Below are 24,681 nucleotides of genomic sequence, written 5' to 3'. Positions count from 1 at the left end.
CACATGAGTTACATAATCACACTCATATATTTAGAGTTGGAAGGCATCTCAGTGGCAATTTAATCCAATCCCTTATATTTACAGACAAAAAGTGTGAGACCCATGGAGATTAAGTGATTTACTCAATTTCATACAGTTAGGAAGTATCAGAGGCTGGATTTGAACCCCAGATACTTGATAACTTTCCATTCTATTATGCTGACTTCTTTATGTTCTCCAAGTTCACACAAGTAATAAGCATCAGAGAGATTTGAACACAAGTCCTCTGACATGAGTTAATGCTTTTTATGCTTATCTTACAGTTACTTTCTGCCTTCTTCCTGCCTTTCTTACAACTACTAAGCTTGTAGACTCCATAGTGATAGTTTGTTCCAAATTTTCTAAAAACAACTCCAGAATTAAAAAAAAATTCCTCTCTTACTTTATTTTTCTCAATTACATGTAAATTTTAAACATTTGTTTTTTAAAGTTCTGAGTTCCAAATTATCTCCTTTCCTTTCTCTCCTTCCCCCTCCTCAAAAGGGCAAGGAATTTGATATAGATTACACATATGAAGTCATTCACAACATATTATTTCCATATTAGCCATATTGCCAAAGAAAACACAGACCCCCCCCAAGAAAAATAAAGTATGTATGCTTTGATCTTCATTTAGACTCCATCAATTCTTCCTCTAGAGGTGGATAGCATTTTTAATAAGTTCTTCAGGATTATCTTGGATCATTGTATTGATCTGAATAGCTACATCATTCACAGTTAATCACTGGATAACAATCTTGTTATTATGTACAATGTTCTTCTGGTTCTGCTTACTTCACTTTGTATTAGTTCATGTAAGTGGTTTTTTTTTCCTCTGAAACATGCCTGCTCATCATTTCTTATAGCACAATAGTATTCCATTACAAAATCGTATACCACAACTTGTTTAGCCATTCCCCATTCGATGGGCATACCCTCAGTTTCCAATTCTTTGTCACTACAAAAGAGCTGTTATAAATATTTTTGTATATACGGGTTCGTTTCCTTTGTCTTTGATATTTTTGGCTATAGTCCTCATAGTGGTATTGCGGGGTCGAAGAGTGTGCACAGTTTTGTAGCCCTTCAGTATAGTTCCAAATTATTCTCCAGGATAGTTGGACAAGTTCACAACTCCACCAACAGTGCACTCATATCCCAATTTTCTCTTGTTTCTTCCAGTATTTGTCATTTTCCTTTTCTGTCATATTAGCCAACATGATAGGTGTGAAGTGGTACCTCAAAGTTGTTTTAATGTGTATTACTCTAATTAATAGTGACTCAGAGCACTTTTTCATGTGACTATACATTGCTTTTCCTTTTTCTTCTGAAAACTGTCTTTTCATATTCTTTGACCATTTATCAACTGGGGAATGACTTCTATTCTTGTAAATTTGAATCAACTTTCTATATATTTGAGAAGAAGCTTTTATCAAACATAGTTAGTGTAGGTGTTTTTCTCTCTTCGAGTTTTCTGCTTTCCTTCTGATCTTGGCCACATTGGTTTTGTTTGTGTGAAACTTTTTAATTTTAATTTAATCAAAATTATCCATTTTATATAGTGTAATGCTCTTTATCTTTTTCTTGGTTTTCCATGATTCTTTGTTTTGATTATTGCTTCACATGAGTGAGTCATTGGCAGGTTCTTAAAGAAATAGGATTTTTTTTATCAAAATTATTTGACAAGTAAGTTTTGTCTTATGCTATATAGAGAAGAGAGCAGTTCCAAGGGAGAACAACCAGAAAAAAACAGATACACACATAAGTACATTGATTTGAGTGAACCAAGTTGAACTGAGTTATAGAAATATTGGGTCATTTCAGAAAGAATAACTGCATTGTTAGTAAGTACTTAAGGTCTCAATTATAGTTCAATTTTTGTGAAAATGTTAAAATGCTATTGTGAATGTAGACAAAGCCATAGGTGGATTTACAAAGGGGAGAGTCTGTCACTGAGATAGTATAAAAGAAAAAAATAAAGGTTAAAATAATAATTGAGAGCCCTAAGATTGGAACCTATGGTCCAAAAATAGTTGAGAAATGTGAATTTTGAAAGGACGATATAATAATGAAGAAAAGATCATACAAAATTTTTGATTTTATCCTAGTCTTTTCCAGAATTCATGCCTAGGTCTTGTAATTCCAAGACTAGAGATTTTTTTTGTTACAAACTCTGTAAAATTATAGATTATATGAAACTAGGGATAGCTAACATGCTGGATGACAGAGATGGAAATTTATAAAAGATCTTAATAGACTAAAATGGTGATCTGAGTGTAATAAAATACAAATTAATAGAGATAAAATTCTTACATTTGGGTTCAATAATAAACTGCACATTTGCAGAATTATAATGGCGAGGTAAGATATGAATGCCTGTGAAAAAAGATCTCAGTGAATGATAAACTCGATAAGAATCAATTTTATGATAGGAACAGCCAGTGAAGCAGAAATGAGCTTAATTCTTTTTTTTAAAGGGAGAGAAAAGGGTCCTGAAGGAGGGGGTGATGGTTCTGCTATAACCTACTCAGACCACCTCTGGAATATAATGTATAGTCCTGATTGTCACATCCTAGCATAGATTCTGATAAGCTGGAGATCATGTAAAGGAGGGAAACAAACATAGTGAAGGGACTGGAAATGATACCATGTGGCGATTGCTTGAGGAAAATGGGTATGTTTTGCCTGGAGAAGAGAAAACTTGGTAAAACCCTTTAAGTGTTTGAAGAGTGGTGAGTCATATGGAAAAGGCATGGGAGTAATTTTCTTTTATCCTCCTCTTTTTTCCTTTCTTCATCTTTCTTTTTTTTCTTTGAGGCGGGAAGGCAAGACAATTGGGGTTAAGTGACTTGCCCAAGGTGACACAGCTAGTAAATCTGAGGCTGGATTTGAACTCAGGTCCTCCTGACACCTGTGCCACCTAGCTGCCCCATAACTTTTTTTTAAACTTGTGTTTACTCTCATTTTTACCTTCATTGCTGTATTAAGAAGGCAGAATTTATGATTTCAAAGAGAATCTCATATATGTCTGAAAGGTTCGGAACTGCAGGATATAAGGAATTCTCTAGGTAGAAGGCAGAAGGACTAAAGCATATATTTAAACTCCATAGTAACAGACCCAGAAACCAGCATCCCCATTTTGATATTTTGATCAAAAACTTCCAGGCCCAATGAGTCCGTCTCACAAGAGTAACCAGGAGGCCACAGAGAAGCATGATGGTATAAGGCAAAATCGTGTACATGCTTCCCTTCTACGGTAACAAGATTACCCACTGGCCTCAAGTCCTTGCTCAGCACTCCTTGCTCCACAAGTGGGTCAGCTCTGCTACTGGCAGCTCCTGCGTCAGCTTCGGCTGTAGGCATCTCTGGCTCCAACCGGAAAAGGAAAAGTGATCTTCAAGCTGTTCTCTCCCCTCTTATAGAGTTTTTGACATCATCAAGCACCGCCTGAACGACCAGGGCTGATTGGTTCTTGAGTTGGCCCCTCCCCCTAGCATAGACTAGGTTAACACCCAATAGGGCATGGCTCTGGAGTCAACACCTCCCCTCAGCCAGCCCCATGACTCATCACACAGGAAGTTCTCTGTTCTCAGGCATGGTCTCTGGGCTTCCTGCCCTGGAAGAGGAGCACCAGGCCCAGCACCCAATGAGATAAACTGAGCCACCCAGAGAAAACAAAGGCCATTCTGGTCACAATTGCCTTCTTTTCTTTGAATTAATTTACAAATTACTCCATCCAAAAGCATTTATTGAAACCTATTAGGGGAAGTTCACTGATCCAGGGTCTGAGGGGCACAAGAAAATGAGTACAACATTTACTTGACCACTTGGAGCTTAAGTTTTGGGAGGAGACAGGAACAATAAAGATGAAAAGTGAAATATTGTAGGATAATACATTTTAAGTGCTGAAATAAGGGTGTAGACAATGAATGCTTCAAGAGGGTAGAGGAGGGAGCTATAGCTAAGAGCTGGGGGTAGTCAGAGAAGCCTTAAGGACAAACCTCAGTTGGTCTCTTTGGGATGATAACAACTCAGAGAGGAGGAGTAATGGTGAGCAGATATTTTGGGAAAGAAAATGGTTTGCAGAAATGGGTTAGAACGAGAAGTATTTGGAGAATAGTCAGTTTCAGTTTTCCTAGAGTGAAAGGTTTGTATGGGGTACTAGAAGGAAGTAGGGCTGGAGGGTATATATACTTACTATTATTTTTTATTCCATCAAACTCCACTCCCAAATTCCATAGTTGTCCAATTACGTTAACTGGAAGCCCAACAATGCTTAATTTGTTTTTTTTTATTTTTTTTATTTTTTGCTAGGCTTATGCTCTCAAACTTATTTGATCTGACACATAAGCAGGTATGTTGAGGCTCTTCAAACTGTGTAACTATTGAAAATTCCTAAATAGATGGGTGGACAGATAAGAATAGTATAATCCATGAAAAAATGACACCAAAGTATTTTGAAATAATGGTGGTTAAAAAAAAGCCCCGAAAATAAACAAAAAAAGAAATGATGGTGGTGACTAAGAATAACTATGAGTATGGACCCAGAAAATGGTTGCCCCAGAATGTCAAGGGGGTATGTGTTTCGAAGATGGTCCTTTGCTGGGAATTTTATATGTACATATATATGTACACATATATGTATATATGTACATACAGACACACATGTAAGTACACATATGTGTTTTAACATATTGATTTACTTTAAGAAAAGACATTGAGTAAATACTTAGTGTATGCAGGCCTTCAGGATACAAAGTGATGAAACAGTTGTGGCCCAGCTTATATTCTTTGGGAGGAGGGGGAAATATAGCTTGTGCAAAAGTAAGTGAATATAAATATGAGCAAAGCAATTTAAAGAGGGGAGAAGATGCTAAATACTAGTGGCAACCAATTAAGGATTCATTTATTTCATATTAGGAAGTTGTGCCTGAAATGTGCTACGTAGCAAGCTAAAGATTAGATGAGGGTGAGTTGAGGAAGAAGTTCATCCTAGACAGGAGGTATCACTTGTGCAAAGGTATGAGGATAGGAGATAGAATGCCATGTTTCTGTAATAACAGATGAGGAAAATTGACTGAAATTGTTAGCAAAGGAGAATAATGTGATATGTCAGGAAAATGTGGGTGGCAGCTAGAATGTAGATGCTTTAAATGCCATACTGAGTAGTTTGTATTTTATCTGGAGGCAACAGAGTACCATTCATTCATTCATTTATCTATTTATCTGTTTGTTTATCTATATATTTGTTTATCTACATATTTAGTTATCTGTTTATTCAACCATTCATCTATCTATATTTATTATTTTTATTTTACTGAGAGGGTGACAAGGTAAGATTTTTTTTAAAAAAATATCAATTTGATAATAGTGAGAACCTTGGATTTAAGGGGAGAGAGTTTGGAGGAAGAAAGTCCAATTAGGGAAATATTGAGGTAGAATAGGAAAGAGGTGATGAAGACTTGAACTCGAATAGAGATTGTATTGAATGTAGAAATGGTGATAGATTTTATTAAGACAGTATTGACAAAATTTGACAATTTATTTTATGTGAAGTTTGAGGGAGAGGGAAATATCAATGACAACTCCAAAGTTGCAAACTTAGGTGATTAGAAGAATGGGGATGTTATTTACAGAAGTGAAAAAGTTTGTAGTAAGTCTCTTAGCCAACTAGTATTTATTAAGTACCTACTCTCTTCCAGGCACCGTGCTAACTCATGAAAGACAAAAACAAAACAAACAAACAAATATAAAAGCCATCCTCCCCCCCCAAAAGAAACCCCAAACCAAACAAACTGAGCCCTCTTTTCTCAAGGAGCTGAGAATATAGACTTACAGGACAGGGGTGGAAAATGAGATCCTATTTGGTCACATGGAGTTTGAGATGCAGGTCTAGGTAGAACTGCCTAATAGCTGTTTGATAATACAGGACTGGATTCAGGAGAGAAGTTTTATTTCTAAGATGGTCTTAAATGATTGTGGGTGTCTTGGCGATTTTATCATATATGGTTCTATTTTGAAAACAGTTATATACTTTTACATAATGAAAATCTCAGCTTTTGGATGATTCATCTCAAAAGAAGGAAGGTTGTTTGTTGCAGTTGAAAAAAAATTGTGGTGTCAGCTGTACCATAATATATACACATATTTGATTTTTAAATAAATATTTGAAATCAATGAATCCCAATGAAAGATTACACATATCCAAAATTTCAAAATCTGAAAATCATACTGTCACAAAATGATCCCATAAGCACCTAACCAGGGTTCAATAACTCTCAGCAAAATAATTTATTATCTAATTTTCTTTCATCTTGTCTTTTATTTTTTTTCCACTAGGTATCTTATTACTCACATATTATTATTATTCCTGAAGATGTATATCTGAAGATGTATGACACTATTTTCCTGCATTCCTAAAATTATTACATACTCAGTCCCCTTTCCTTAATAATTTTCATTATTATATCATAACCACTCTGCTAACAACATGACAGCAACCTCCATATGTAGCTGCTAGCTCTCCATTCTCCTGTTGATACTGCGTAGACATAATCTTCAGCTGGAACCTCTGCCTCATATAATCTCCACAACAATAGTGGTGGTGAAAAAAATGTGAAAGCGTCAAGGAAAGTAAAAGAAGGAACTAGTTGGGAATACAATGTTTATCTTTCTTCCACTTAATTACAGGCATCTCATTACTCACACAGGTCAACAAATAATTATAAGTAGCAGAGAAAGAGGTCATCTATGTTGGTGGAGGGAGTTTCTTCACATGGACTTCCCTATACCAGTAAAATCGCATGTCTACTCCACATCTCCCTATCTCCCCTTCTCATGACCTAGATGAGATGTTAGGGTGAATTATTAGCTAAGGATCATCAATGTCTCTTCTAATTCTAAATTCTATGGCTCTAGAAGTACCCCAGTTTGACTTTCTTTGAATACCATACCTAATTAATATCTCATTTCTTCAAAGGGAGCAACTTTTGATGTTAGATCTCATGGCCAAAGTGTATTTATGTTAAGGATGAGGAATTTGCCTTGTAGTGAGATTCAGCCTATGCTCAGATGCAATAAGCAATTTCTTTTAAAAAACTGAATTGTTTTATAAGTATGAATTTCAATAGGGACTTTATTCTTTGGAATTATGGAATTTCTATGAATCACATCTTGTAATTTGCTTTGGCATGCACTTTAAGTCAGTCAGGAGGCAACAGTAATTAAGGAAACTTGATCTAAGTCAAGGTACTATCAGGGATAGTATGAGACTCTCAAGAGCCAATTGTTAAATTTCCAATGTGAGCATTTACATATCCAAAAATGTCAAATGCTTCAAGTTATGGCTTAATTTATTGTTTGTTAACTGCCTAAGTTAATAAAATTATGGAGGCATGTGGCAGTTATGTGGCACAGTGTATAGGAGGACCTGGATTCAAGTCCAGCCTCAGACACTTAGTAGTTGTGTGACCCTGGGCAAATCACTTAACGCTGATTGCCTCCAAAAATCATGAGAACAATGTTATTAATTAATGTTAAACCTAAAAGTATGTTGTGTGTACAGATCTTTCCACTATCCCATGTTGAATAGAGTTCTTGGGTTGAGCATATCTACATGGGATACTTTAATAAGGATTGTGAGCAGCCAGGGCACAAATGAATTCATAGCACTTCTGGAGATGGGGAGATGCAAGGGGGACACAAGGAGGATTGGGGACATGAAAAAAAGCAACAACAACCCTTTGCTTCACAGTTTGTCATGAGTCAAGCATGAATCCTATGGAACTTAAACTCATCTTTGTTTCCAGATGTTTTTTGCTCTACTTGGCACCAAAGAAAGAGTGGAAAGGAATTCTGCCATAAACCAAGCATTATTTCAATAAGAAATAAACTTTCCAAAGTTGGAGTTAAATTGCATAAATTTTACTTTCTAGAATTAAGAGGATGATTGATAAAGGGTCATCCCAAGTGTACAAAACACATATGAAATATTGATCTATAACATTCTAAGTAGCCATGCTAGCAGGACAGATAAGTAAGAGAAAAAAATTGCAGAGACCACACACAAGGAAACAGGTTCTGATACCATGAGATGCCTAAGGACATAGCCAGTAAGTGACAGAGTTAGGAATTGAATGTAGGTCCTCTGATTTATTTTTGTACTTCCACTGGGGAGTAGAATAGTCAGGATTAGCACTTAGGTCCTAATTCCCAGCTGAATATTTTATCACTCTGCTTGATTCTCTACTTCCTCCACAAGCTCCATCCCTTACTTATGTTCTACATTTGAATCTATGTACCAAACTTTCACGATTGTTATTTTTTTTCTGGTAGCTCTGGGAAAAAACAAAGCAAGGTTTTTCAAAGGCAGAATCCCCAAGGTGGCTGTGCTCAGTCAGACTCTCACACTAAGGTTACACCAATTCGTCACTGATCCTTGATGTTCCTGCTGGAGTAATATTTAATCTGTTTAGGTACTTCTAGGCACAAATCTTTACACACACACCAGAAATTTCTGAAGATATTGCTGTGCATTACCATTCCTCCAGAAAGTAGATAGGTGAGATCAAATTAAAGTTAATGGCGTGCAAAGAATCTACCACCTAGTTTCCAAACCATGAGGATTCTACACCAGGATATTGCAATTTGATTATGACAACTAACCTCCTGCTATGTTTGGGTAAAGCAAGTGTCCCACAGAACTTTTCTTACCCAGTGTACTGTAAGCTGCATGAATCGTGCTCTGTGAAAATTTAGAACTATCAGCATCACTTGTGTAGGGACTGATCTTAACCAAAATAAGACTCTTGTGTAATGTGACAGAATCCCTGAACAACCACAAACTGAACTGCTCCTATATAAGACTTAAAACTGTTCTGATTTGGTACCTGGAGGAAAAGTAAAGGAGGACAACATATCCAGGGATACTCCAGGATTTATATCTGATTTGATGATGCAAGGGGGTTTTTGCCTGACCCTTGAAATTAAGAAAATGATTTTGTTGCATATCATGAAGTACTATGATGTGGACTAGAAATTTTTTTATCCTTCTAAAGGAAAAATCCCCTTGTTCCTTACCCTTATGCCAATGTCATCTGGTGATTGTCCCGCTCTGTGCAAAATCCTGCAGATCATCTGTATTCAGTTGATGAAGATGCCAAAGAGTCAGATTTTGGGAGGATTTCTTTTTAGAGGATAGAGGCTTTGGAGAGAGAGATATCTAGTTTTGTACTGAGATTATCCAGAAGGCAGGTAAGTATCAATGTTAGTCTTGTGAGTTCTAAAAACAATGGATTTAGGAAGGGAGAATGAAGTGGGGATATTGGTAGCCATGGGGATGGTGAGAGAGAGAAGAATGAGCATAATCACTTTTTTTTATACTGAATTGTAAAGGTGATAGATGATGAACAAAATAGTTTCCTGTCACTCTGTGTCACAATGAAATTTTGTTTATTCCCTCCTATGTGCTTCTTAGCATCACTGGGAACACCGAAGAGGTAACTTGAGGCAAGGGGTTTGCATCCATTAGTTGAAGACTGTCTTAAGGTACACATTTATAAGTAGTGTCTTAGAAATCAGCCATTCTTGCCATTGGAGGAATTAACCAAAATATTAGTATGTATAGCTATCCCATGGAATTTATACCTGTCATCACAGAATCCTGTATCTAGAAGATCCATTCTATAAAAGTTGAATACTTATTGGTCACCAACTTAATAGCTTCTAAATTTTTAGGAAGAATGATCTGGTCAAATATCTTTGCTAAGGAATATAGTCATCATTGCAAATCTTTCTTTGAATTTATTATTGCTTGAAATAAGTAGCTGCTAATTTAATTATTACACAATTTAAAAAATCATGAGTTTATTCATCCAGTTGGTTTTGGTTCCTTACAGAGTAATAGTGATAATTCATATACACAGAAACACATACTGGTACATATAAATATAGACACCTACTGAATTATCTCTTCAGCTTAGAAATAAGAAAGTTCAGTGAAATAACAGGTCAGTAATTACATAACATCTTATTTTTCATTTTTTTTTGTGTGTGTGAGGCAATTGGGGTTAAGTGACTTGCCTAGGGTCACACAGCTAGTAAAAGTCAAATGTCTGAGGATGTATTTGAACTCAGTTCCTGTTGACTCCAGAGCCAGTGCTCTATTCACTGCAACCTCTAGATGCCCCACATCTTATTTTTCAATTCCTTCTATATAGTTAAATCTTTTTTGTGGGTACTGACAGATACAGACGCAAATTGTTTACAAAAGGGGAGTGACTATCAGCAAGGTAGAAGCAGAGACAAAAAACTGAAGTGAAAAGTATGAACAGTGAGAGCGAAGATATGGATCAATGGTTCAGGAATATTTCAAAAATATTAATTTAAAAAGTAGATGTGACAATAAAGAGAATAGGAGCAAGACCTATAATTTCATTGGTTTAGTGAACTTTTGGATTAGGAAGGCCCTTGTTCCAATGCAGGTCAATGTCTTCTCTACAAAATAGAATCTTAAAGAGTGGCCTAAATACTGGGGAGTTAAGTGGCTTGTCCATGGTTCTAGAATGAGTATGTGTCAGGACTGGGACTTGAACCATGGCCCTGGCTTGTAGGCCAGCTCTTTATCCGCTGCCTAGGACTACGTCCTTATGGAGCAAATGAAATGGGAAATTCCTCATTGTATCTAGGTCTTTGCAAGTTATTAGGAAGAGATTAAATTCAAACCCAAGTCTCCTAATTCCAAATCTAGAGAGCTTTCCTTGATACCAAATTTGATCACTGTCAAATTAGCACATGGCAAAAGCCAGAAGAAAAGAGATAAGAACCTGAAAAACCTTGGTGGGCTAGAAAGAAGCTAATTCAATTCAATTTAGTAAGAATAAATATAAAGTTCCACACTGTTTTAGAAAATATGACTTTTTTCCGTCATTATCTAATTTGTTAATTACTATGTTTAACATTTATTGAGGAAGGAAGGAAACAAACATTCATTAAATGCCTATTATATGCCAGGCATTTTAAAAATATCTCATTTGATCTTCAAAAACATCAGAGCTAGATGCTATTATTGTCTCTATTTTGCAGTTAAGGAAACTGAAGTAGACTGGAAAGTTAAGTGTCTGAGGCCAGATATGAACTTAGGTCTTGTTGACTTTGGGCCCAATGCTCTATCCACTGTACCACCCAGCTGCACCAGCTATGTACATATCACTGGAAAAGGGGCTATGGAGTTGGAAAAAGATGAAAAAGGTATTATTTGAAAGCAAAGAGGTTCCATTTTGTGTGGAGATGGGATGTACCCTATCAAAAGGCAATAACACAGGGAAGCATGTTGTACGTGACAAGTTTATGATATAGTATGTACAAGAAACCTTTGAGATTTCAGAGGATGAGAGAGCTGGGGGCAGCAGGCATGGTTTATTATTTTCTACTTTTGATGTTTCTGGGATAGTTGTATAAGGTACCATAATGCTGGGTCCAAAGTTGTGTAGAGTTCAGTGACATTTTGGGGATAGTTTCCTATTGTTTTTCAGAATGGTTGGATAAATTCACAACCCCACCAACTCTTTACCAGGGTCCCTGTCTTTTTTGCTGTCTCTCCAACAATAGTCATTTTCTTTTTGTTATCTTTTCCATTTTCATACATGTTAAGTGGAATCTGAAAGCTTTTAATTACATTTATCTTATTGTTGACTTGGAGCATTTTTATATGGCTGTTGATAGATTGGTTTTCTTTGTTTGATAGCTCCTTATTTATATCATTTGACCATTTACCTATTGTGGAATGGATCTTGTACATTTTGAACCATTTCATTATATATCTTAGACACCAGAACTCCATCAGAAGAAACTCTTTTTTTTCTCAGTTAACTGTTTCTATTATAATTTTATGTGCATCAATTTTGTTTGGGAAATTTTCTATTTTATTTTATGAATCACAATTATTCATTTTATCTCCTGTGATTGTCATTTTTCTCCCCCTGCTCTCCTTAGGAACTCTTTGCCTCCCAATATTTATGAATGGTGTTTCTTTGCTTGTTCTCTTAATTTAATTACGATGTGAACTTTTATATTTAGGTGATCCATTTGTAACTTATTGTCATATGTGATGGGAGGCATTGGTCTAAACCCAATTTCTGCCAGAATACTTTCCATTATCCCAAGCAGATTTTGTTGAAGAGTGAATGCTTATTGTTGTACTTGGAATCTTTTGGTTTAACTAATGGCACATTACCATGTTCATTAGTTCATCTATCTAAACTTTATCTAATCTATTCTACAGATTTATTATCTTATTATTAGTCAGTACCAACTAGTTTTGATTATTACTGTTTTACAATGTAGTTTGACATAAGATACTCTTAAGCCCCTTCCTCCCCACTTTAAAAAAACAAAATCTTTTGAGATTCCTTGACACTTTATTATTCGGGATTTTTTTCTTTTTTTCCTAGCTCTATAAAGTGATCCTTTGACAGTTTGGTATAGCATTGATTAAGTACATTAATTTAGAGAGTACTATCATATTTATTATATGCACTCAGCCCAAAGATGAGCAATTAATATATCTCTAATTAAAGTTTTGTAGTTGCATTCATATGGAAGGTGTCCTAAAAAGTATTCATGAAGTTTTAAAGCACTAAAAATTAATATTGCAATGATACTTTTGGGACATCTTTTATTTAATCTCTCTCTCTCTCTCTCTCTCTCTCTCTCTCTCTCTCTCTCTCTCTCTGTCTCTCTCTGTTTTTGTTGGGAACATACAGAAAAACTGATGTAGATTTATTTTATACTTTTCTGTTTTGCAAAAGTTATCAACAATTTCAATTAATTTTTGTTAACTTTCTGGGCTTCTCTAATAGACCATCAAGCCATCTCTTAAATATGATACTTTTGTTTCTTATTTAAATATGCATATTATTTCAACTTCTTTTTCCTGTATTATCATGCTGGATGGCATTTCTGTCATATCAAATAATCGTCGTAATAAAGGAAATCCTTGCTTTACTTTGGGGGCAGCTAGGTGGCATAGTAGATATAGCACTAAGCCCAGAGTTAGGAAGGCCACAATTCAAATTCAACCTCAGAAACTTAATAATGTTGTGTTGGACTAGGCATTTAACCTCTATTTGTCTCAATTTTCCCATCTTTAAAATAAGGATAATAAAGGACCCGCATCTCAGGGTTGTCGTGAGGATCAAATAAATGAGTTAATAACTATAAAGCACTTAGCACAGTGCCTGACACAAAGTAAGTGCCATATAAATATTTCTTATAATTATTATTACTCCTGATAAAAACTTCTACTTTATCACTATCACATTCAATGCAGGTTTCTGGTTTTAGATAGATATAATTTACCATATTAAGGAAAGTCCCATTTAATCCTATATGTTTTAATTTTTCAAACATGAAAGTGTAGAAAGTTGTCAATAGCTTTTTCTGCGTCTACTTATGTAATCATGTGAGTTTTATTGTCTTGGTGCTTAAAATGGTCAATGATGCTTATAGTCTTCCTGACAGTTTAGTCAATTTTGTATTCTTAGTATAAATCCAACTTGGTCATAATATAAGATCTTTCAGATATGTTGCTGTATCTTCTTTGCTAATATTTTATTTGTCTGTTTTATTTTATTTTTTAAAATTTATTTATTTAATTTATTTAATATATTTAGTTTTCAGCATTGATTTTCACAAGAGTTTGAATTACAAACTTTCTCCCCATTTCTACCCTCCCGCCCTCTCCAAGATGGCATATATTCTGGTTGCCCCATTCCCCAGTCAGCCCTCCCTTCTGTTACCCCACTACCCTCCCATCCCCCTTTCCCTTACTTTCTTGTAGGGCAAGATAAATTTCTATGCCCCATTGCCTTATTTCCTAGTTGCATGCAAAAACTTTTTTTTGAACATCTGTTTTTAAAACTTTGAGTTCCAAATTCTCTCCCCTCTTCCCTTCCCACCCACCCTCCCTAAGACAGCAAGCAATTCAACATAGGCCACATGCATATCATTATGTAAAACCATTCCACAGTACTGTTGTGAAAGACTAACTATATTTTGCTCCTTCCTAACCTATCCCCCTTTACTGAATTTTCTCCCTTGACCCTGTCCCTTTTCGAAACTGTTTGTTTTTGATTACCTCCTCCCCCATCTGCCCTCCCTTCAATCGTCCCCCCTTTTTTATCTTCTTACTCCTTCTTTCCTGAGGGGTAAGATACCTGATTGAGTGTGTATGGTATTCCCTCCTCAAGTCAAATCTGATGAGAGCAAGATTCACTCATTCCCCCTCACTTACCCCCTCTTGCCTTCCTACAGAACTGCTTTTTCTTGTCACTTTTATGTGAGATAATTTATCCCATTCTATCTCTCCCTTTCTCCCTCTCTCAATATATTCCTTTCTCATCCCTTAATTTGTGTTTATTTTTTCAGATATCATCCTTTCATATTCAACTCACCCTGTGCCCTCTGTCTATATATACACATACATATATATATATACTTACACACACATGCACACACACGTGCACACACACACACACACACATATATATATATATATATGTATATGTATACATATGAGTATATTCCCTTCAGCTACCCTATTGCTGAGGTCTCATGGATCATACACATCATCTTTCCATGTAGGAATGTAAACAAAACAGTTCAACTTTACTAAGTCCCTTATGATTTCTCTTTCTTGTTTACCTTTTCATGCTTCTCTTGATTCTTGTGTTTGAAAGTCCAATTTTCTATTCATCTCTGGTCTTTTCACTGAGAAACCTTGAAAGTCCTCTATTATATTGAAAATCCATATTTTGCCTTGGAGCATGATACTCAGTTTTGCTGGGTAGGTGATTCTTAGTTTTAATCCTAGCTCCATTGACCTCCGGAATATCGTATTCCAAGCCCTTGAATCCCTTAATGTAGAAGCTGCTAGATCTTGTGTTATTCTGATTGTGTTTACACAATACTCAAATTGTTTCTTTCTGGCTGCTTGCAGTATTTTCTCCTTGATCTGGGAGCTCTGGAATTTGGTGACAATGGTCTTAGGAGTTTTGTTTTTGGGACCTTTTTGAGGAGGTGATCTGTGGATTCTTTCAATTTCTATTTTACCCTCTGGCTCTAGAATATCAGGACAGTTCTCCTTGATAATTTCTTGAAATATGATATCTAGGCTCTTTTTTTGATCATGGCTTTCAGGTAATCCAATAATTTTAAATTATCTCTCCTGGATCTATTTTCCAGGTCACTGGTTTTCCAATGAGATATTTCACATTGTCTTCCACTTTTTCATTCCTTTGGTTCTGTTTTATAATATCTTGATTTTTCATAAAGTCACTAGTTTCCACTTGCTCCAATCTTATTTTTAAGGTAGTATTTTCTTCAGTGGTCTTTTGGACCTCCTTTTCCATTTGGCTAATTCTGCCTTTCAAGGCATTCTTCTCCTCATTGGCTTTTTGGAGCTCTTTTGCCATTTGAGTTAGTCTATTTTTTAAAGTGTTGTTTTCTTCAGTTTTTTTTCTGTATTTTTTTGGTTCTCCTTTAGCAAGTCATTGACTTGCTTTTCACGGTTTTCTTGCATCATTCTTATTTCTCCTCCCAGCTTTTCCTCTACTTCTCTAACTTGCTTTTCCAAATGCTTTTTGAGTTCTTCCATGGCCTGAGACCAGTTCATGTTTTTCTTGGAGGCTTTTGATGTAGACTCTTTGACTTTGTTGACTTCTACAAGTTTTGGTCTTCTTTGTCACCAAAGAAAGATTCCAAAGTCTGAGACTGAATCTGAGTCTGTTTTCTTTGCTGGGCCATGTTCCTAGGCAACTTACTTGACCCTTGAGTTTTTTGTCGGGCTATGACTGCTTGTAGAGTAGAGAGCACTTTGTCCCAAGCTTGAGGGGATGCACTGTTGTTTTCAGAGCTATTTCTGCACAACCAGCTCTGCCACACCAGCACTCTTCCTCCCCCAAGAACCACCAACCTGGACCTGACTCAGATCTTAAGCAGGCTCTGCACTCCTGCTCTGATCTGCCACTTAATTCCTCCTACCAGGTGGGCCTGGGGTTGGAAGCAACTGCAGCTATAGTTCTGTAGCTGCATCACTCCCTGCTGCCCCCCAGGCAGTGGCTGAACAGCAAACTTTCACTCTGTCCCCTGTAGCTTTTCCCACTAACCTTCTCTGTTGTCTTTGGTGTTTGTGGATTGAGAAGTCTGATAACTGCCACAGCTCACTGATTCAGGGCACTAGGGCCTGTTCTGCCCAGCTCCTAGTCTGGTTGGTCCTGCCGCCACCCACGCCAGACTCTGCTCTGCTCTGCTCCCAGCTCCATGCATGATAGACCTCACCCAGCGACCATCCAGGCTGTCCTGGGGTGGAGCCCTGCTTCCCTCTGCTATTTTGTGGGTTCTGCAGTTCTAGAATTTGTTCAGAGCAATTTTTTTATAGTTTTTTGGAGGGATCTGGTGGGGAGGTCATGCAAGTCTCTGCTTTCCAGCTGCCATCTTGGCTCTGCCCCCTGTCTGTTTTGATTTTAACCCAGTGATGTTGGTCTGTATTTTTCTTTCTCTGGTTTAGATACAAAGACTATTATTTTGATTACAGGAGAAATTTCATATGAGTCTTTCTTTTCCTATTTTTGTAAATAATTTTATGTAATATTGGAATCAATTTTTCTTTGAATGTTTGATAGAATTCACTTGTAAATCTGTTACTTTTTTCCACTTTGGGAGCTCAGTTATAGCTTGTCCAATTTCTTTTAGATTCTCCATTTCTTATTCTGATATAATTTGGTGCCCCTGAGGACAGGGCCTGTTTTTGTTTTTCTTTGTATGTCCAATAAAGGGGCACACATTACATATGTAATAGAGGCTTGTTGCCTGGCTGATTGGTAACCTAGGTATTTCTTCATCTGTTTCTGTAAATTTTCATTCATGTTTTAAAGGTATCAATTATGCTGGCATATAATAGGGTAAAATAATTACTTATAATATCTTTTACCTCTTAATTTGTTGTTAATTTTGATTTTCCTTTTCAAATTGACAATTTAGTTTTTATTTCTGTTTTTGTATCAAGAGCAGCCAAAAGTTTACTATATTAGCTTAAAAACAGAACTTAGTTTTATTAATTTGCTTTTTACTTTCAATTTATTTAATCAGAATTTTATTTGGTTCTTCAGTCAAGATGTTTTTCCTTGTATTTTAAAACATTATTTAAGTTTATTTTATGAAATTGACAAAGCAGTACAAGTTACTTTTAATATTTTATGCACAACTGGTTGGTTGCTCAGAAATAAACAATAACAACTGCAAATACACTTTTTTTTTTCAAGTAGAGAGAAAGCAAATTAAAAAAAAACACTGCTATGGTAAGATATCCATAAAAGTCAGAGTGTAGCAATAGTTCATTTTTATGAAAGTTCCATCCTTAGCTCTCCTAATTTTATTCGTTCCCACCCACAAAGTTTGGTCATCATTGTATTCTTCAGAATACCTGAAAATCTGGCTTTCTGAAGGTATTATATAATTATAGTGATAGATAAAAATATATTTTAAACTAACCCAGAATATTTAGGATGTGCAAGAGCCAAATGAAGGTTAAAAACTGTACTGGACTAGAAGTTTTGCTCTACCTTTATCTGAAAACTTCAACCAATAGTTCCAAAATTATAAATTGTATTGCTGAAAAACACAAGTCCCATGCTATTAAACTTTACCAGATAGTCCCAACCAGCACATTTTAATTGGCAACATAATGAGGTTAAAACAGAGAAACAGGATTACATAGTCAGGGAAGCACTTCTGAAAACTTAACTGTAAGAATGTGAATACATTTCACCAAACAAGATTTTCCTTACTTTACATACTGGTGAGTTTATTGCCCTGACAACATGAATAGAGTTCTTATTAATACATTCAGGAATTGCAGCATCCAGAAAAATCTCAAATTTTCTAACTAAACCAAATACCAAGCACATGCTAATGTAACAAATGAACTTATTTATACTCAAAACTTGGTTTGTATGCAGTGAAATTCAACAAAATGTTTTCTTGAAGAACTTATGCCCAATCCCTTCCTAAAGTTTTCCTTACAAATTAAATAGACATGCTCATTCTCTGATACTTTGAAAAAAATCTGGTTTGATATGCTTCTATGCAAAAAAAAGAAATGAACAAAAAGAATTAGAGAATCTTGGTTGGTAAAGGGAATAGACAACTCCTCAGGAACTGTTGCTTTATAATTGGGGGTTGTAAAGCAATGTAAGCTTCTCTAGGGAGTATAGTGTCAACATAGTAACAGTGCATTCACTGGGCCTACCCAGCTATATGGATCATGTGGCAGGAAGCCATACCTTCTGGCTGCTCACCACATTGCTCAGCTTCCTTTTAATCTTCGGAAAGTGCCTCTTGAACTCCAGCCCATCACCCTTAGATAGCTGGAAGTCCACTAAGATCTTCTTATCCATTTCTACCAAGTTCACTTGAAAAATCAGTTTATTGTTTCTTCTACCAGTGGTTGATACTGTGACCTTACTCATAAAACTCTTCTTCCAGTGATAGCCTAATTTCTCACAAGTTTCCTTGAGACAATGAAAATTTCTCACAAGTTTCCTTGAGACAATGATATGACTTGTAGCATCCAATTTGGTAAAAAAACTGTGTCATCCTCTTAGCTAAATGCTTCCAAGGATTCTGTGAAGAACTTGGGGTGCTAAGTAACTGAGTGTTCAGAAGCACGTGGTCAGGACATGCAGGTTGGGAGAAACTGATCCCTTGTATCAGTTTGTCAATATAAGAAGGACTAGTGTCCCACAAAGAAAGACTAGTTCAAGGTTCTGGTTGACAGCTGGAGTACATCACCTTTTCTTCACTGTGAGAACTATTAACTGGTGAGAAGTCCAAATTTGATCGTATGTGCTTAGAAAATCCACCTGGGGAATCCGATACTCCTCCTGAAGAAGTTTGAGGCCTCTTTGCACTTTGCTTAAGTACCTTAGTGTACCATCTGTCTTTTTTAATATCTGGTATTGTAATTCTTGATACTGGATTCTCAGTTAGAATTTTATGCAGCAAGGCTAATGGGGCAGAATCAATTTCTTACAAGGTGTGAGATAGGTTTTCTTTTCTTTCCAGTCACAATACCCTTGGCAACTGCCACCGGGTTGGTTCCATGGCAATTCTCCAGTCAGCACTGCAGTAAGCACTATTTTACATTCCAACTGCTTCTGCATGGAATTCTTTTCTCTTAAGCAGTTCTGGGTCAACATAGGGAACAGTGCCACACATCTTATTCAATAAATGCTCACAATAATTATGCAGAAATACTGTTGCTAAACCAAAGTCTGAGATTTTGAGGTTATCTCTTTCATCTGGTAAAAGATTTTCTGGTTGAATATTCCTGTTTGTTATTCCAGTACCACGAAGATACACCACCCCTGCCATAAGCTGATGGAAGTACTTCTGAGCATCTTGTTCAGACATACATACATCAGGCTTTATTTGATCAAAGAGTTCTCCCCCACTGCAGGATTCCAGAAACAGATACTGAATATTGCTTTCTCACCAGTGAACATAAAATTTTACTATGTTCTCATGGTTTAACATTTTATTGATGCAAATATCTTTCTTAATGACTTCTGCATAATATGTGGCACACTTCATGTCCATAATCCTCATTGCAACTCTTCTTCTGTTTGCATATTTACAGGAAGCTGAACTCTGTAAGCACCTTCTCCCAAAGTTTGCACCAAATCCTAGTTTTTCACAAAAGGCACAGTCATGGCTCTACCAGTAAGAACCTCCCCCATTAAATATATCCATCCTATGACTCGTATTTATTCATCAAGAAGCACTAGGATGGCTTAGTGGATATAGTACTAGACTCCATGGATGGAAAGACCTGGGTTCTAGTCCTGCCTCTGACACATTCTGACTATCTGACTTTGGGCAAGACACTTAAAACGTCTTGGATGACTGGAGACACAGCCGCTGCCACTGCCGCAACCAGACAAATCCAAACATGGAGTCTTTCTGGCCTAAACTTGCCAGTTGCCTCATATTTTTTTCTTAGATTGCTCAAGGTTTGAAAGATATGCTAAGGCCCCCATGTATCATAGTTCTGCTGTTTATTTCCCTTATAATTTGATTAAATTTCCCTTTAAGTATTTTGATGCTATGTCATTATATTATTTGATATATTTAAATCCAATGTAGTTTTTCTGTTTATCTTTTTAAGCCATGTCTATTTTCACTGACGTCTATTTTCTGTTTATCTTTTTAAACCATGTCTATTTTCACATGCTTGAGATCTGATTATTATCCTTGATTCTTTTTAATTCACTAAACACACAACAAATTCTTTTCCAATAATTTTTTAAGTTTGTTTCAATAGTCCTGTTTCAAGTTTGTAAACAATAAAGTGGATTCTGCTTTCTAATCCAGTTTATGATTTTCTTTTGTTTTACAGGTGAATTAATTACATCTACATCCATGACCATGATCATTTACTGTGTATTTCTATTTATTCTATTCTCATGCTATTTTCTCTTCTTTTACTCTTTGGTCCTTCTTTTGTAAAGAAGAATTAGAAAGTGAAAGAGAAAAGTGTGATTAATATTAATGAGATATAATTGAAGCAATTTACTCTCACTGCACTGTCCTACTTTTCTTCTTACACATATCTTGATTACAAAATTAAGGGTTTGGTTTGACTTGACTTATTCGTGCAGAATTTACTGAAAATGCTATATGCCTTAGGAATCATATACCTCTTTTAAAAATTAAGTTTGCAGCATACTGATGATTAACAGGTATTTAAAAGTACCTCATATTCGCAAGAACTACTATATAAAATATTAGAAATACATTTTATTACAATGGCTCTTATTCTTTTTTTTGTTTGTTTTTCTTTTCAGGTAACCTTAAAGTTAGTGCAATGAATGAACTGAATCACTCCATGGTATCAGAGTTTGTGTTCCTGGGAATCTCCAATTCTTGGGCCATACAGGTTGGCCTCTTGGTGTTTGCTTCCATTTTCTATGTGGCTATTATGGTGGGAAATTTCTTTATTGTAATCACAGTGAGCTTTGATAGTCACCTACATTCCCCAATGTATTTTTTGTTGGCCAACCTCTCCATTATTGATTTGTGTCTATCCACTGTGGCAGTTCCCAAGATGATTTCTGACCTATTCTGTGAACACAAAGCCATATCATTCCATGGTTGTATCGCCCAGATATTTTTCATTCATTTCATGGGAGGAACTGAGATGGTACTGCTCATTTCCATGGCATTTGACAGATACATTGCTATATGCAAACCTCTTCACTATTTGACCATTTTGAACCCCAAAATGTGTATTTTTCTTCCAGTGTCTTCTTGGATTATTGGCCTTATACACTCGTTGACTCAGTTGGCTTTTGTGGTGAATCTGCCTTTCTGTGGTCCTAATGAAATTGACAGTTTTTATTGTGATCTCCCTCGGTTCATCAAATTGGCCTGCATGGACACCTATAAGTTGGAGTTCATTGTCACAGCTAACAGTGGTTTCATCTCCATTGGCAGCATGTTTCTCTTATTCATCTCCTACATTTATATCTTGGTCACTGTTCAGAAACACTCTTCAGATGGGTTGTCCAAGGCTCTCTCTACTCTCTCAGCTCATATCAGTGTGGTGGTCCTATTCTTTGGTCCATGTATCTTTTTTTATGTGTGGCCATTCCCTACAATGCCAGTGGATAAATTCCTTGCTATTATTGACTTCATTATCACCCCTGTCTTAAATCCTTCCATTTATACATTTAGAAACAAAGACATGAAGGCAGCAATGAGGAGACTGAGCAGCCAGGTAGTGAGTTTTGGGAAAATTTTATAAAAAACATTGACAAAGAGAAACAATATTCTTCATGCTCATGAGCACCTTATAGCATGTGAATGAGGTGTGGTGTGGTACGGTGGATAGAAAGCTGGCCTAGAAATTAGGAAACTCAGGTTTGAGTTCTTCCTTTGCCACATATTGACTATGACCCTTAGTTTCTCAGTACTCTGTGCAACTGAGACTATAAATTTGACAGCAGTGGTTGATCTGAATTTCCTCACCCAGGAATTCCCTATACTCATGAGATCACAATCCAGTCCATACTGGGAGCTAGGTGGTATATTTGGAGTCAAGGAGACCTGAAATCAAATCCTGCCCCAGACATTTAGCAGCTGTTGGACTCTGGGCAAGTCACTTAATCTTTCAGCCTCAGTTTTCTCATTTCTAAAATGGGAAAATAATAGTACTTATATCACAGTGAAGTAAAGATCAAAAGAGCTAACATATGTGGGGCATTTCGCAAATCTTAAAATGATATATAAATTCTAGTGATTTTTCCTTTCCATCTCCCACTTGAACATGAACATGTGAAGCCCAAAACTTCGCTGACATATGTTCTATTCTAGTGGTCCTTAACCTTTCATGAGTACCATTTTAGTGGCCTAATAAGCATTTTGGCTTCTACTTTGTCTGCTCAAACACATAAACAAATGCTTTTTGGATGAATTCCTGAAGTTATAAAATCACTATTGTGGTTTTGATTATAAGATTCATCTGCAAGTTCATGCTAACTGCCACTTATGGGCACTAGCTCTTTCCTTAGGAATAGGATTATTTTTCCTATCATAAAGTGTAGTTTGGCGTTTCCTATTTTCATCTGGCATAGTATAGGGAAGAGAATAATAAACCTTATTGGTACTCCCTACATAGTTATTATGCAATAAAGCTTAGATAAAAGGTATTATAGAAAAGATCACTTGTTAGGAATGTCTAGGATCCCAAAACCTGCTTTAAGTTTAGATTCTATGATGCTATAAGTAACTCCTTTCTGTTCTACTTGACTGGAATTAACATCTTTTTAAAGAAGCATCTTTTGGTGCTAGATGACATAACCAAAATATATGTATGAATATGTAAATCAATTTAAGGATTACAATTTTACCTTTCTGTTTGGTGCCTTACAGTGATTAAACCAATAAGAATTGATAAAGTATTTCTTTTATAAAACTTTATTCTATTTAGTATGTGTGAATTCCAATAAAGATGTTGTCATTTGGAATGATGGGATTTCTATAAAGTTTGTCTTTCAATTTGCTTTGATGTATGATTTAAGTCTAGTTAAGGTTGTACAAGTTATAACTTTATTAAGCTTGATCTAGCATAAAGGAAAGAGCACTATAGCTGTGATTAAACACTTCCTGTGATGAGCTCTCTCTCTTTCTCTGTGTCTCTATCTCTCACTCTTTCTGTGTCTATCTCTGCCTCACACTCACACATGCTGTAGCATTCCCTTTTTGTATATATCTCTAATTACTAGAAAATTATTGCTTATAGTAAATAGAATTATCTCTTGTAGCTCCTTGTAACTTATACTCATTGGCTCCTATTTTGCCCGCTGCAGCTATACAGAATAATTTAAATAACTCTTTCACAAGACAGCCTGCCAAGCATTCAGTCAGATAGCTAGAATCTGTGCTTTATCCAATTCTCTTTTTCCTAATGAAGTATATAATAACTATTCCTTACAGTTTTATGTACTTTGCATATTTGATGAACATGTTTCTAAATATTCATTTAAGTCATTCATAAAACTATTAAACAAAATGTTGTCAGAGATAGTCAAGTACAAACAATTGAGAATCACTGTCATAGAATAGTCTGTATAACTTTTATTGTACCTTATATTTCTCTTGGCTCTTGTACGACAAGTCTTCTATTAAGTTGAGGATTTTTTAAAACAAAGTCTTGAAAGTCTGAGGGTTTGTCAAATGTCCATTTTTTTCATTCAAGATGATACTTAAATTTGAAGGTATGATATTTTCAGCTGGAGCCCCAGGTCTTTTGCTCCTCAATATATTGTGTTCCAAGTCTGTGGTCCTTTAATGCCTCTGCTGCTAGGTCTTGTGTAATTCTAATTGTGGCCCCCTCATATTGATATTGTTTTAATCTTGATGCTTTTAATATTTTATCCTTGAACTGGGTGTTTCAGAACTTGACTATGACATTCCTATGAGTTTTCCTCATAGCATCTCTTTTAAGTGGTGTTCAATGGGTTTTTTCTATTTCTGTTTCCTTGACTTATTCTAATGCTTCAGCACAATTTTCTTTAATTATTTCTTGTGTTATTGTATCAAGATTCTTTTTTTGGTCATAACTTTCAGTTACTCCAATTATTTTTTGTATTTTCTCTTCTTGATCTATTCTCCAAATCTGTTGTTTTTCTTATAAGATATTTCACTTTCTCTTTTATTTTTTCATTATTCATGTTTTGTTTAATTACTTCTTGGTCTCTTATAATTTCACTGGCTCTGCTTTGCCTAATTCTAATTTTCAAGGGGTCATTTTCCTCCTTGAGATTCTGGATCACCTTTTGTAATCGGTCAACTTTCCTTTCATAATCTTCTAGTTTTTCTTGGATTATTTTTATTTATTTATTTATTTTTAGTTTTTCCTCCATCTCTGTCATTTGATTTTTGAAGTATTTTTTAACATCTTCTATAAATTCTTTTTGGGCAAGTGCCCACTTGACATTGCCCTTTAGGGGTTTCTTTAATTCAATATCCTCCTCTGAAAGTGAACCCTGGTCATCTCTATTCTTGTAAAAGTTTTCTATGGCTGTATTCTTTCTCCTTTTCCTGTGAATT

The 24,681-nt window shown here is 35.8% G+C and overlaps 1 protein-coding gene and 1 pseudogene across 1 annotated transcript; one reads left to right on the top strand and one right to left on the bottom strand.

Annotated features, from left to right (window-relative positions):
• Nucleotides 1-18,332: 18,332 nt before the first annotated feature.
• On the bottom strand, nucleotides 18,333-19,808 carry LOC118830309 (annotated as a pseudogene).
• A 1,127-nt stretch (nucleotides 19,809-20,935) lies between these two features.
• LOC118828749 (olfactory receptor 4F15-like) lies at nucleotides 20,936-21,874 on the top strand. The gene has a single exon (XM_036735595.1). It carries the CDS (start codon nucleotides 20,936-20,938, stop codon nucleotides 21,872-21,874), a length of 939 nt encoding a protein of 312 aa, XP_036591490.1.
• Nucleotides 21,875-24,681: the final 2,807 nt, after the last annotated feature.

Source organism: Trichosurus vulpecula, chromosome 8, assembly GCF_011100635.1.
Source record: "Trichosurus vulpecula isolate mTriVul1 chromosome 8, mTriVul1.pri, whole genome shotgun sequence".
NCBI lineage: Eukaryota > Metazoa > Chordata > Mammalia > Diprotodontia > Phalangeridae > Trichosurus > Trichosurus vulpecula.
This window is presented reverse-complemented; position numbering and strand designations above follow the sequence as displayed.

Excerpts from the sequence above, each read along its gene's own strand:
- LOC118828749 (XM_036735595.1), top strand. The coding sequence starts at position 20,936 with ATGAATGAACTGAATCACTCCATGGTATCAGAGTTTGTGTTCCTGGGA.